The following is a 15390-nucleotide window of genomic DNA, read 5'->3' as shown; positions in this document are numbered from 1 at the left end:
CAAACAAAGCACCTGACACGTGGTCTGGTGATACTTTACGACTCATCACTGACCGCTCTGCCTTTCCCTCTTCTACTCACTGTCAGCTTCTTTAAGATAAAGATTACCTTATTCATTCTTGTCTCCCCAGAACCTCACATGGCCTCGGCCACACTTTGGAAGGCTTGCAGAAATGCTGCCGTCAATCTCTTAATCATTTCACTAAAACCCTGGGGGCCAGATGTTTTCCAGAAATAAACTTCCCAATTCAGAACATTAATATGATGTATAAACTGCAATTACATGTAGAACTCCCACCAACCAAAAGCCAAGTATACTAATTTTTTCCAAATGTCAAACAATATGAAAAATCAGTTCACAGAAAGGGTAATGCAATAGTAGAATAAATACACAAAACAGTGTCTCCCAGCCTTAAGTCATCAGGAAATGCAAATTCAAACAACGGGATACCGTTTCCACCCACGTCAGCAATATTTTTCAAGTGCTAAAAGTACCGGGGAGAATACGGAACTTGCTCCTGTTGGGCATGGCTGGGAGGCAGGTGATGGGTCTAGACATTCTGGAGGGCAAATTGACATAAAGCCAGCAAATGAAAAATGCCCCAATTTCCAGAAATTCTACATTGTGACATCTGCCCCAGAGACCCCCGACACACGTGCCCAGGGAGGCAAGCCCAAAGATGTTCAGGAATGCACTCTTAGAAACCACCAGGAGGGAGACGGCCTAATAAAACGCAGGACAGAAGCATATGCAACATGATGCAGGTATTTACAAAAGATAGAGTAGACTTCTATAAGACAACAGGGACGTTCTCTAAGGTCCACTGCCAAAGGAAGCACAGCATGACGTCCCAAACAGAACTAAGTGCGCGTGACAGGGCCACAGAGCAAATATACAGAAAAAGGCCTCCTTTCCAGTGATGCAGACCATAATTATGGCTTTCTCCAGGCAGCTAAGGAGGGGACCAGGAATAGGGATGACAACTGTGAAAGGGACTTTGAGCCTTATTTTAAGTGTTTTTTTCCACAAGAATTTATTCACGGAGTATTGGTATCATTTAAAATCAGCTCAATACTTAGGAATGAAATTAAGCAGGAAGGCACTGAAAACTACAAAACTGCTGAAAGAAATTAGAAAAGACAAATAAATGGAAAGGCATCCTCTGTTTGTAGACTGAAGACTTAATATTGCTAAGATTCAATACTACCCAAACAATCTATAGACTTAATGCAAGCCTTATCAAAATCTCAATGGCTTTTTTTTTTTTGGTAGAAATAGAAAAGTCCATCTTAAAATCCATATTGAATCTCAAGGGAGCTTCAAATAACCAAAACAATTTTGAAAAACAACACAATGTGAGGTCTCATGAAGCTACAGTAATCAAAACAGTATTTTGTGACCTAAAAGACACATACAGCCCAATGGACTACAATAGATTGTCCAGAAATAAGCTCACACATTTATGGTTAGGGAAAGGACAAGCTTTTCAACAAATGGTGCTGGAAAAACTGGGTATTCAATGCAGAAGAAAGAAGCTGGACCCTTATCTTATGCCATATACAGAATTTAACTCAAAATGGATCGAAGACCTAACTATAAAACTCTTAGAAGAAAACATGTGATTGAAAAGCTTCATGAGACTGGATCTGGCAACTGATTTATTGAACATGACACCTAAAACACAGGCAACAAAAGTTAACATGCTGAACTACGTAAACATTGAACCCTTTCGTGCAACAAAGATTGCTATTCATAGAGTGAAAAGGCAACCCATGGAATGAGAGAAAATATTTGTAAACCATACATCTGATAAGGGTTTATCCAGGATACATAAAGAACTACAGCAACAACAAAACCAAAAAAAATGACCTGATTCAAAAGGACTAAAGGATTTAAATAGACCTTTCTCTAAAGATGGTAATTAAACAGCTAATACGCCCATGAAAAGATGCTCAACATCATCAATCACTAGAGAAATGCAAATCTAAACTATGAGATCCTCATACCCATTAAGATGACTACTGGGTAGTCATCATTAAAAAAAACAAAGCCCAGAAAGAAGTGTTGGTGAGGATGTGGAGGAACTGGGGCCCTTGCACATGGATGGTAGGGTGGTAAAATGGTGCAACTGCTATGGAAATCAAAACATTAAAAGTAGGGTTACTGCATAATTCTACTTCAGGGTATATACCCCCAAAGACTGGAAAGCAGGGACTCAAACAGGTATTTGAAGCCGTGTCCGCTGATGGAATGAATGGATCAGCCAAATGGGGTCCACCCATACAATGGAATCTCATTCAGACTTACAAACCTTGAGGACGTTATGCTTAGTGAAACAGGCCAGTCATGGAAAGGCAGATACTATAGGATCCCACTTACTCGAGGTACCTAGAGTCGTGAAATTCAGAGACAGGAAATAGAATGGTGGTTGCCAGGGGCTGGGGGAGGGGAATGGAAAGATACTATTTAATGGGTCCAGAGTTTCAGTTCTACAAGATGAAAAAGATGGACCATGGTAACGGCCACACAACAATATGAGCGTAATGCCGCTGAACTGTACACCTAAAACTGGTGAGAATGGTCTGTTTCATGGTATGTGTGTGTGCGTTAGTCTCTCAGTTGTTTCCGACTCTTTGTGACCCCATGGACTGCAGCCCGCCAGGCGCCTCTGTCCATGGAATTCTCCAGACAAGAACACTGGAGTGGCTTGCCATTTTCTTGTCCAGGGGATCTTCCTGACCCAGGAATCGAACCAGGGTCTCCTGCACTACAGACAGATTCTTTACTGTTTGAGCCACCAGGGAAGCCTTGATGTGATGTATATTTGACCACAATTAAACATTAAAAAAAAAAACAATTGAAAAAGAAACTCAGAAAGATAACATGTGCCTTGTAGGAGCATGTTCAGAGGTTAGGCCCTCGAGTTACTCCTGATTCACCAAAAAAAGCGCACCTTCCAGGAAACCCTGCAAGTGAACCGTTTCCAAAATGCATTTTTACAGCTGGAAATCTGCATTTCCCAAGCCCCCTTGCAAACTGCCCCATGGCACACCAGCAAATGTTTAACCTCCTCAGGGACATGGGGGCCAGAGATGCCAAAAGGAAGATCTCTGGGCCTGAGTTTTAGCTCCTGCGTCCTTGTAACTGAGAACCTGCTGCCCCGTGCATGCTGAGCTCCAGGGACCGGCCCTGCTGGGGCGGGACTCACCTCCAGGAAGTGATTGCTCAGGGCCGGGCCCGAGTCATTCTGGAAGGTGTGGAGGATGCGGAGGCGCCTCCTGTTGCGGCTGTCATCCCAGTGCTTCCCGTAGCTCGCCTCCAGCACCCAGTGCAGGTGTCCAGAGCCTTCCTCGTGCCGCAGCTGGACCTGGGGACACACACCCCCAGGGAGACCCCCGAGGAAGCCTTGTGTACCCAGTCCTGAGCCTCCTCGCTGCCACCCATCCCAAGATGCAAGGCTTGCTTATTTGGGGAGAGAATTCTGTAATAGGTATGGATTTTTGTGTATTTTTTGCGCTGATTTTGATTTTATAAAATTTTGCATTCAAATATGATTTACTTTCATGACTATATTTCTAGCACCCTCTATCCGGAGGTGAGAAACTACAAGGCCCCAACCCAAGCCTTACCCATGCCCTGATAAGGAGTAGAAAGGGCCAGCCCACCATGGGAAGATGACTCCTGATCTTCATACAAGTCCAAGACCTCCCCCTGCTCCTCTCTCCCATGGCAGCCTCTGGTTCCCTGGACTGAATCTACAAGGATCAGGGTTCCCCACCTGGGGGCTCCTGGCACCCTTCTGCTTCCTCCTGCCTCCGAACCACAGGTTGAGGCAACACAGCCTCATCCATTCATTCAATTATTGGACACATTTTCCCCCAGGTACCAGGTAAGCGCTTCACTGGGCACTAAATAGCCAGGAAGGAAGGAGCCAGAAGCCCCGCCTTGGTGGAAGCAGTAGGTCAGAGGAAGAGGCAAAGTAAATTAGCCGAGAAACAGCCGCTTCTCCCTTTGGCTTGGCCCTCGTCACTCTGGTAAACTTCCTGTTCCTTAATCCCTCCATTCGCCCTTCAGTCCCAGCATCTTTGCACTTACTGTTCCTTCTGGCTATAGCACACTTCCATGGGAACAGAACTATCTCATTTTTTACTTTTCAGCTTAAAATGCATTTCCACCGAAGAAGCCTTTCCTGCAGCCCCGTCCAAATGAGACTCCCCTGTGTTTGATCTGTCTCTGCCCTGTTTATCACCCATGGCATTTATAATTCACTCGATTTGGTCCATGTATCTTGCTCTCTGCCCCCCACTCAGCAATGAGACGACAGAGACGGGGGACTGCCCTGAGCACAGCTCTCCCCCAGGGTTGGGCATACAGCAGGTGTTCAATAAACGCCAGCTGAACAGAGGGGAGACAAGCCCCAAGTTCCAATCCGTGATCCACCCCCATACCTGACCTTGGGCAATTGACCTCTCTGAGGATGGGTTCTGGGTGCTCATCCACCCTGACCCTGGGGGATCTCTCCAGACCCCCTCAACTGGCTCAGGCACCCACCTTGTGACTGAAAGCTGGGATCTGCGTGCAGTGGAGTTTGTGGTTCAGCTCCAGCTTGTAGGAGGCCTCTGCGCCACTCTCTGTCCATAGCTTCTGGCTGGTGCTGCACTCCTGAGCCAGCTGCTTGGCCTGACCTGTGCAGGGCAACCCAGAGACCCTTGCCCTTCCTCTGCCAGGCAGCCCTCCATCCTCATTCTGAGCAGAGGAGCATCCGGCACAACCCCGCTTCAGACAGCCCTCTGGAGCTGCCTCAACTAACGTCACTCATTGGAATCTGCCAACTGGGAGGTTTTAAGAGACTGATTTATGCCCAACCCCAACACACTCAGGGCTTCCCAGTGGCTCAGACGGTAAAGAATCCGCCTGCAATGCAGAGACCTGGGCTCGGTCCCTGGGTTGGGAAGATCCCCTGGAGAAGGGCATGGCAGCCCACTCCCATATCCTTGCCTAGGGAATCTCCATGGAAAGAGGAGCCTGGTGGGCTACACTTTATGGGGTCACAAAGAGTTGGACACAAATGAGCAACTAAGCAGTGCACCAATACACATACTTGGAGCTTTTCTTGTTTTAACAGGCAGGGACTCAGCTCCATCCAAAGCTAATAGAATGACTCTTTAGCTAAGGAGCTGTGCGGGAAGGCCAAAACAACCAAGGTGACATTGGCACCTAAGCCCTCGGAGCCACCACCCCAGGAAAGGGCACAAGTCCAGCCACTGCCCAGCTCGCCCCCCACCAGCACATGGGCATACCCTGGAGGCCGTACTTGATCCTCAGGTAGCTGGTCCAGAGGTGGCCCTGCCGCTGCAGCTGGCCCAGGACACGCAGCCCCACAAGCCCCGGCACAAAGAGCTCACCACCCAGGGACACCACCTGCAGCCCGTCCTTCACCTTCTTCTCCAGCAGCGCTATGGGGAGAGCAGGTGGAGAGAGGGCAGGTACAGTGTGGTCATGGGCCGTGCCCCAGGACTGCTCCCCACGACCCTAGGGTGCCAGGTGAGGAAAGGATGGGAGAGCAGCCCAGGGGATCCCAGTAGAACCAATGCCTGAGTCTCTACCAAGGACCACTGACATCAGGGCCGCTGACAGCATTTTCACTGTCCAGCTGGCAACCGCAAGAGTCGCTTTTGGGGGTCCAGACCAAAACGTTTTAAATAAAGTAGAATAAGACAAAACGGGATCAGATGGAAAAGAAATGACAGCGTGTCCGGGTCATCAGGTAAATTTCACCTTCTGAAACTTGTTTCTGCTACACATTCAGCCTGATCACAGGAACAGCCATGATGGTTAAGACTATCACAAAGGCACAGGCCAGCTGGTCACCGGGGCCAGCCACTCACATCACTCCCTCGGAATTCCCCAGAACACCCCACGAGGAGCACTGCTGGGAGGGCTCCACACCAGCTCCAGCACCAGGGCCGGCGCCTGCTCAGGTGGGTGGGTATCCAGGCCAGGTTGTGTATTCAAGATCCAAACAGTGCCCTATGCAATTTGGGTCAAAGATGAAAAACGTGCTTTTTATACATCCTGTAACACGTAATGTGTGTCAGAACCCAGACAGTCCAAAAGGTGCTGGTTTATGGTTCATGGGGCCAGTTGAGCACACTGGGGACTGAGGCAGAGGCTGTAAGCAGATATAAGGTCGGGGTTTTCCTTAAGTGGAATGTGAATATTGGGAGTTGGGGTGATGGGGACTACGAGCAGGGTACTCAGCCCTCCCCTCCTCTCCTGAAGCCTGGTCACTAAGGAAAGGTGGCAGGAAGGGCCCCCACTCTCCTCCTACCTGACACGCGGGCCTCATCACCCAACAGGTTGCTCAGTGTCACAGAGAAGGCCAACCGGCTGCCCGCCTGCCGGCTGAGGTTTCCGGTGAGGACCACAGGGCTGCCCGATGTCACCAGTTTCACCTCCAGCTGGGCCTCAAACCGCTGGGCCTCACTGCCCACTGCTGGCCACAGGTTGCTCTGGCCCTGGAAAGGTCCTAGATCACTTGAGGGGACAGGTCCCACTAACAGGCCCCACCCTGACCGTACACACTGTCCTTAAAGCCCACAAACTCTCAGTAGACTTTAGCCCAGCCTTCCTGCTTTGTATTCCTGAGTTCATCTGCCTCAGCTTCCTCATTTCCTGTGGGCTTACCAAGAGGACTAAATGAGAGACCCAGGGTCAAAACCGTATGTGTCCCCTGCCCATCCTAGAAAAGGCTTTAGAAAGTTCTGAAGCTCCAGCTGTTACCAGGATCGTGATGAGTCTGAGGCAGCTAGAACTGGAGATTCTCTAAAGGCCAGTGCTTCCAGGCTGCAGACAGCCCTCTTGAGAGCCACAGGCAGGCCTGCAGGGAGGGGCAGGCAATTAGCACTAGTGTGCTTAGCAAACCCAGATTGCTTCGAGGGCTCCTGGGAGCTCTGAAATGACACGTACTCTCAGCCAGCAGGCAGCTGGGGTCCTAAGAGGAAGATGCTCTCCCCTGACACTTGGTCTTCGCACCCGGACAGGAAGCAGATTTGGGAGCTGAGAGTGTGTTCATGCTGCAAAAATTCCAACCCTGGCTCTAATTTTCAACTCGGACCTCTCAGAGAATCCACTGGAGACAGATACAGAACAACCAGACTCATGGCCAGAGGGACCCAGAGGTCCTGCTTGGCAGGAACAAGTCTCCAGCTGCTCTTTTTATCCTTTTTGGAGTCACAGACCTGCTTGAGCATTGGCTGGAAGGTCTAAACCCTCTCCCCAGAAGGAGGACAGACACAAAACTTCTGCACAATTGCAGGGGCTCCAGAGGATCCACTGAGTCCCATTTAGGTCCTCCAGGTTGAAAACCTTAAAAAGTACCTATAGGGCTTCCTTGACGGCTCAGTGGTAAAGAATCCACCTGCCAATGCAAGGGACACAGGTTTGATTTCCAGTCTGGGAAGAACCCACATGTGGTGAAGCAACTCAGTAGCATGCCACAACTACTCAGCCTGTGCTCTGGCGCCTGGGAGCTACAAGAGAAGTCCCCGCACTGCAAATAGAGGGTAGTCCCTGCTCCCTGCAACTAGAGAAAAGATCACACAGCTACAGAGGGCCAGCACAGTCAAAAGTAAATCGATGTTTTTAAAAAACGGAAAGGTTTTTCAAATCTATAATATTATGAGCTGAACTGTGCTTCCCTCCAAAGCTAACCCCCAGGACATGTGAATGTGACCTTATTTGTAAACAGGATGTTTGCAAACGAAGGCAGGATGAGATCATTTGTCTGGACCTCAATCCAGCCTGACTGGGAAACTTACAAAAAGATTTGGGCATAGATACCTACAGAGGGCAGACAATGAGGAGACAAGGCGGAAGACAGCTACTTAAAAGCCAAGGAATCCCCAAGGCTACTAGAAACCAGGAGAGAAGCATGGATTAGAGCCTGAGCAGGAACCAACTCTGCCAGCACATTGATTTTCAACTTCCAGCCTCCAAACTATGAGAGAATTTCCATCATTGAAGCCCCCTAAAATTCAGGGTACTTTGATAGAGCAGCCCTGGAAAACTCACACAGATTTCTCACTGTGTGCCTTGACATTCCTTCTGGAAATCTGGGGAGACGCACTCTTTGACTTACTATTTTATACATTTGTCTACTCTGAATTTTTTTAAGCATGCTCCTGTGTTATTATTATTATTAATTTTTGACATCAATGGTGGTAAGATCTGAACCCATTTTTTCATTTTCATACTAGATGGTACTAGTAGGTGGATAGAGAAGAACAGCTAAAGCACCAGAGGAGGGACTTCCCTGGAGGTCCAGTGGTTAAGAATCTGCCTACCAATGCAGGGGACAGGAAACTAGATTCCACTTGCCTCAGGGCAACTGAACCAACACACTGCAACTGAAAGGTCCTGCATGCCACAGTGAAGATCCCATGTGATGCAACTAAGCCCCAATAAATCAATAAATACTTTTTAAAAATCCACCTTCCAATGCAGGGGACTTGGGTTTGATCCCTGGTCAGGGAACTAAGATCCCACATGCCATGGGGCAACTAAGCCCATGCCCCAGAACTACTGAGGCCATGCGTTGCAGCAAAAGATCCCATGTGCTGCAGCAAAGATCTCTCGTGCCACAACTAAGACTCGATGCAATCAAACTAATTAATTAAGAAATTTAAAAAGAAACAAAAAACACCAAAGGAGGTGGTGATGAGTAAGCAGGGATTGGGACCGGAAGTGTCCTGGGAGGTGGCAGGTGTCAACACCAGGGGTTTGAGGACGGGGTGCAGACCTTGATGTAGTAGACGTCCCTCTCATCCAGGATCAGCTCCAGGTGACCCATGCGGGCCCTCTGGACAGTCTCGATCTTTCCTGGGAGACAAAATGAGTTTAGAGACCAGGGCTCAACATCCTGGATCCACCCCTGCCTTCACTGGGGGATGTCCTCCTGGCTTCCTAGTCTCTGAGCCCCGGGGTCCTCGTCCATTAAACGGGGCTCTATGTAGTGCCAACCTCAGATGGTGGCTGAGGAGTCCACAGTGAGAGGGCTGTATCTGGCCCATGGATCCGGCCTGTTGCTGGGGGCAGAGTGACAGGGGGACCACTGTCTTTACCATCAAGCTCAATTCTCTTCTTGGGATGCAGAAGCTTGAGACGGAACTTCCCCTGAGGCCAGCTATAGCTGATGTCCACCCCGATGTCCCTGGGCACTTCCGATCCAGGCGTGCCCATGAAGATGTGAGCTGAGGCTTCTTGAGGGAGCCAGCAGTCCTTCTGGAAACACGGCAGAGTCCTCAAGACTGAGAACCCATCCAGGTCCCCCCACCTGAAAAAAGCCTGAGTTCCGGGCTTCCCCCCGTTGCTCAGTGGTAAACAGTCCGCCTGCCAACATAGAAGACACAGGTTCCACCCCTGGTCCAGGAAGATCCCACAATCTGCGGAGCAACTACGCCCGTGCGCCGCAACTACTGAGCCTGTGCTCTGGGGCCTGGGAACTGCAGCTCCTGAGGCCACCTGCGGAAACTGCTGAAGCCCAGACACTCCAGAGCCCATGATCCGAAGCAAGAGAAGCCCCTGCAGTGAGAAGCCCAAGCTCTGCAGCTGGAGAACAGCTCTAGAGAAAAGCAACGAAGACCCAAAAATAGATAAATGTATGTTTCCAAAGAAACCCAAAGACCTGAGTTCTTACAGTCATTCTTGTCCTCGAAAGACAAGAACCCTAAAACCAGGAGTCTGGGGCTGTACACCCTGGAGGAGAGTCCTACAGGACAAGTCAGGACCACAGGAACAGGCTCTCCGTTTGTTTGGCCAACAACCAGGGGAGCAGCCTCAACACACACCTGCCTGGACCCCCCTGGGCCCCTTCACCAGCTCAGCGTGCTCATCTCCCAGCTTTTGTGTGCTTCGCTTTTTTTTTTTTTAAGTTTTATTTTGTATTGGGGTGTAACTGATTAACAATGTCGTGACAGTATCAGGTGGAGAATGAAGGGGCTCAGCCCTGTATATACATGTATCCATTCTTCCCCAAACTCCCCTCCCATCGAGGCTGCCACATAACACTGAGCAGAGTTCCCTGTGCTACACGGCAGAGCCCTGTTGGGTGTCCATTTTAAATACAGCTGTTTGTACATGTCCATCCCTAACTCCCTAGCTATCCCTTGCCCCTATCCTTCCCGCTGGCAACCATAAGCTTGTTCTCAGTCTGTGAGTCTGTTTCTGTTTTGTAAGTAAGTTCATTTGTATAACGTCTTTTTGGAGTCCACATATAAGGGATGTCACCTGATATTTCTCCTGCTTTGACTCACTTCACTCAGCATGACACGCTCTAGGTCCACCCACGTTGCTGCAAACGGCATTACTTCATTCTTTTTAAATGGCTGAGCAACAGTCCATTACATATATGCACCACATCCTTACCCACTCCTCTGCTGATGGACATTTAGGTTGCTTCCATGTCTCGGCTATCATAAACAGTGATGCAACGAACACTGGGGTCTGTGTACTCTGCTCCTAATGCCAGGCACCTGTGACCTCCAGAACATTCCCTCCAGCAAAGGAGGGAAAAACATCTAGCTTCTTAGTCCCCAGGGGACCAAACTCCGCTACGTAAGTCCTGCTCCAGGGCTGACCAGGGAACAGGCTGATGCTGCCACTTCATCTGCCATCACCCCTGCTCAGCTTCTTTCCTTTCCCCACCTTCTTTTCTCCGCCCTCTTACTGGGTCCTCCTGGAGTCTTTTCTTCATCCATCACTTTTACCCAAATCCTTGGTTCTGGTGTGCTTCTGTGAAAATGCAGCTTAACACATGAGCCCTCTTTAATATCCTGCACCATCGTACATTCACTCAGAACCAATTAACCTCCACTGCTGTGTGCGAGGCACCGTTGCAGGCACAGGGGGTGCAGCCGAGTGTTATACACAAAGTCCTCCCTCCTGGCAGCCACACTCACAGAACCTCCAGATACAGAAGGAGGTCAGACGGCAGCTAGTGGCGGTGAGTGCTCTGCTGACAAACTCGGAGTCAGGGGTCATTGTTCTGGACCGGGTGGTCAGGGAAGGAAGTTGTTTCTGAGGAAGGGGCATTTGATGAGACCAGAAGGCAGCAAGGCACAGAGTCAAGTGGATGACTAGGAAAGAGTGTTCCAGGCAGCGGGAATCGCCAGTGCAAAGGCCCTGGGGCAGCAACGTGTTTGGCATTTAATTAAAAGGAGGTCAGTGTATCTGGAGAGTGGTGAACCTGGTCAAAAAGTGGGGAGATGGGGACGAGAGGCTGGCACGGCTGGATCATTGAAAGCTTGCCAGTCAGGGCACTCGGCTCCTACACAGAGAGAAAGGGGCCACCGCAGAGTCCTGAGCAGAGGACGGACACAATCCTTTAGGAATTTGGGAAGTTCTGTCTGGCTGCTGGTGGAAAACACATGGGAAGGAGACAAGAGTGGGAACTGGGAGGTCAGATAGGAGGCTGCTGAGTGTCTGTTCTGTGCCAGCTGCTGGGGACCCAGGAGTGAGAAAGGCACTGGATCTGTTCCCAGGAACTGAGTGACTAGTGGGGAAGACAGATCCTAATTAACCAGCTTCAGTAACGAACACAAATGTGACTGAAAGGGAAGGAACACAGTCCCCTTAGAGTACACAGCAAATGAATATGGCCACTTCAGGGTAATCAGGGCAGGCTTCCCTGAGGAGGTGACCTCTTGAATGGAGCTATGAAGGTTGATTCAGAGTTAACAAGCCAACAAGCCAGAGACAGCATGTGCAAGGGTCCTCAGGCAGGAGGGGAACTATAAGCCCAGCCCAACAGCTCCGGGGAGGAGGCCCCTGTCTTTATGAGTGATGCTCAAGGCTGACCCCTGAGTAGAAGACCTAGGGAGCCCCTGAATCTGGTTGAGAAAGAAGTTTCCCTAGGGCCTACCTGGGGGTGGAGGGTGTAGGCAGCTTCCAGCAGATATTGTTGGAGCCCCCGGTCCTGCTTCTCCAGCGTCACGGCCGCGGACACAGGCACCGAGAGCAGGAAGGGCTGGTCAGGGGCCGGCCAGTGCACCTCAGTGCAGAGCTGCCAGCCCCAGCTGTGGGATGCTGTGGGAAAGGAAGCAGGTACCACCAGTCAGGAGAGAGATGAGGGCTCCAGGCGGGGCCACGGATGCTCCCATCAGCAAAGAAAGAGCATCTCCACATTCTTCGGAGAAACAGTGTCATTTAGTCATTAATCACAGCAGGTGGTGCTGTGTAGACCAGTGTTTCTCAGCTTTGGCACTCTCAACCCGTGGCCTGGATAATTCCTTGTTGTGGGGGACCTGGGCTCGACCCATGAGATGCCTTTAGCACCTCCCACACCAGTATGACAACCAGTGATGTCAACAGACATTGCCAACTGTCCCCCGGGCAAGGGTAGGGTCAAAATCACCCCTGGTTCAGGACCCCTCATGTAGACTATCAGAATATCCGGCAGTATGATGTAGGACACAGGCTCTGGAGCAAGAAAGCCTGGATCTGCATTCCCGTTCTGCCATTGCCCAGCTGTGTGACTTTGGGCAAGTGACCTAACATCTCTGTGCTTTGGTGTTTCTCATCTGTCCATGGGGACTGATAATAGATCCAGCCCCATGCTGTAGCTGGGAGGATTTACGGCTCAGTGAGTGTTCAGGACACTGTTTAGCCTAAAGAAGTAACTTAAGTAGGCCCCTCCCCCACTTTACCCCCCAAACGATTGCCAGATCTGCAGCTGACCGACCTCCTTCTCTTCCTTCTCCTGATGTTATCATCAAAGAGTGTTCTTGTGCTACTAAAATATGAAGTTCAGGACTTCCCTGGTAGTCCAGTGGTCAAGAATCCACCTGCCAATGCAGCGGACACTGGTTTGATCCCTGGCTCGGGAAGATCCCACACGCCATGGGGCAACTAAGCCTGAATGCCACAACTACTGACCCCTGCGCTGCAACTACTGAGCCTCTGCTCCGGGGCCCTCACTCTGCAACAAGAGAAGCCGCCACAGTGAGAAGCCCATGCACCACAAGAGACAGTAGTCCCCACTCACCGCAACTGACAAAAGCCTGTGTACAGCAGTGAAGACCCAGCGCAGCCAAAAATACATACATATATATATACATAAAAGAGGAAATGCAAAAAAAATCTACTAAAAAAATGCCCTTCTTTACGGACTACAAAAGTTACGGGATATCTCAGTATTTTATGAAACGAGGAGTTGGCAAACTTCTTCAGTAAATGGCCAGATGGTAAATATTTGAGGTTTTGCTGGTCACACAACCGTGACCGCAGTTTGCTGTTACTCAGCTCTGCTGTTGTTGAAGAAAGGCCACAGACAACGGGAGTGGCTCTGCACCAATAAAACTTCATTTCTGGGCACTGAAATATGAATTTCACTAATTGCTCACATGTTCTGAAATAGTCTTCTTTTGACTATTTTTTCAGCGTTTGGAAATGTAAAAGTCTATTCTTAGCTCAAGGCCATCATAATAAGCCATTCTCCTACTGCTGGATATTTGAGTTGCCATCTTTTTTTTTTTTCTTGCTCTGTAAATAATGATGCAACAAACATCTCTGTGCATTCAGCCCTTTTAAAGCTATTTTGGCTTATTTTCATAAGGTATAGGGAGGGCTTCCCATGTGGTGCTAGTGGTAAGGAACCCACCTGCCAATGCAGGAGATACAAAAGACATGGGTTCAATCCCTCGGTCGGGAAGATCCCCTGGACAAGGAAATGGCAACCCACTCCAGTATTCTTGCTTGGAAAATTCCATGGACAGAGGAGCCTGGCAGGCTACAGTCCGTGGGGCCACAAAGAGTTGGACGTGACTGAGTAACTGGACACACAGAGTCTAGACACAGCATCACTGAGTTAAGGGGCATAAGTACTTTCAGGGCAGAAGACAACTCTGGAATTTGGAGCTGTTATCTTACCCCTCAGCCCCCAAGACGCCCATCCTGGGACAATGACACGGAGGGCCTGCTGGCACCCACCTTCCTTGCTGGTACAGGACTGGGCCTCGGAAGGGCTGGGAACGTGATTGAGGCTCCTCACACCATCCCCAGTGACGAGATACAGCTGAGAGCTGGGTGCGAAGGGAGGGAAGTGCCAGGTGAGTCACTGCATTCATCCATAAACCCACCAGGGCGAGGCGCTGGGGCAGGTCCCACCAGGAACCGGACAGGCCCTTGGGGCACCTGCACGCTGGTGGGGGAGTCAGTCCATGAACACAGAGGGTGACATGCGCTACGAAAATCCTAAAATATGGGATGATGTGGGCATAGCATCCATCTTGGGGATACAGCAAGGCATTGGTTAGTTGTGGGGGGGGTTGGAGGGGACACTGCAGAGGTAATATTTGGTCAGAGAATCATAGGATGAGAAGGAGCCGGCCTCCCAGAGGGATGGTGCAAAGGCCCTGGGGTGAGAATAAAGGGCGCTCTTTAGGACCACCGACAAAAGGGTGGTGAGGGGGTCAGAATGGCGGGGAGGGAGAGGGGGGACGTAGCGGCAGGAGGCGGGTGAGGGAGTGGGCAAGGCCTCCATCGGGCAGGGCAAGCATGCCGGCTGGGTTATCCTGGATGCAAGCAAGGGATTTTAAATAGGGGAGGGGGAGCGTGATAGGATTTAATGGACAAGTAAAAAGAGACCCCACTGGCTGCTGCCCGGAGAGGGTCGGGTAGGCAACAGTGCCTCCAGCAAGGGAAGGGAGGAGGTGGAGGTGGGGGCAGTCTGGCTCCTCCTGTTTCCTCTGAACTCACTGCTCTCTAAGTATCACCTCTCCAAGAGGCTGGGGCAGAGCAGACCCCAGGAGGGACCCCCGGAAAGATCTGAGCACTGTGGGAGTCCCCACCTCCTGGTCTCCCTCAGCCCCTGTCACAGAGACACCCGCCCTACCCTGACAGACACACCCAATACACCCCCACACACACGCCCCCACACACACACACCCCACACACACCCCTCACTGACATGGGCAAACTGTCTCACAAACACCCCCACAGACATGCAATCACATACACAGACTCACAGGCACACCCATAGGCACACACTCTCAGACACAGGCATGTACACTCTCACAGACACCCACACCCACACCAGTGCTCACACACAGACATATTCATGGGCTCCCTCCCCAGGTTAGGGAACTCACCTGAAGCGGAACAGCTCCATGACCTCCTCTGGTGTGTTCAGATGCACCCTGAGGTCTTGGCCCTTCCTCGCCTGGATCCCACCATCCAGGCTGGCGGTGCCGTGGATACCAGTCACCCACCTCAGCCCGGCCTGCCCCAGGGCACCCACTGTGCCCATCTGTGCCGAGATCTGGAGCAGCACGCTAAGGAAGAAGCACACGGCTGCAGCCTAGAGCCCCAGGCAACGGCCAAACCAGTGCCAAC

General features: G+C 50.6%; 1 protein-coding gene across 1 annotated transcript in view; it reads right to left on the bottom strand.

Annotated features, from left to right (window-relative positions):
* Positions 1-15390, bottom strand: part of LOC138076182 (uncharacterized) — a 168243-nt gene that overhangs the window by 108697 nt on the left and 44156 nt on the right. Inside the window, exons 19-27 of the mRNA XM_068968400.1 lie at positions 15147-15329; positions 13987-14078; positions 11921-12084; positions 9123-9282; positions 8801-8880; positions 6332-6518; positions 5301-5456; positions 4552-4685; positions 3209-3367 (exon numbers count right to left, since the gene is read on the bottom strand). Coding sequence (XP_068824501.1) covers positions 3209-3367; positions 4552-4685; positions 5301-5456; positions 6332-6518; positions 8801-8880; positions 9123-9282; positions 11921-12084; positions 13987-14078; positions 15147-15329 — 1315 coding nt within the window. The remainder of the gene's footprint in view (positions 1-3208; positions 3368-4551; positions 4686-5300; positions 5457-6331; positions 6519-8800; positions 8881-9122; positions 9283-11920; positions 12085-13986; positions 14079-15146; positions 15330-15390) is intronic.

This window comes from Capricornis sumatraensis, chromosome 3 (genome assembly GCF_032405125.1).
Source record: "Capricornis sumatraensis isolate serow.1 chromosome 3, serow.2, whole genome shotgun sequence".
In the NCBI taxonomy this organism is placed as follows: domain Eukaryota; kingdom Metazoa; phylum Chordata; class Mammalia; order Artiodactyla; family Bovidae; genus Capricornis; species Capricornis sumatraensis.
This window is presented reverse-complemented; position numbering and strand designations above follow the sequence as displayed.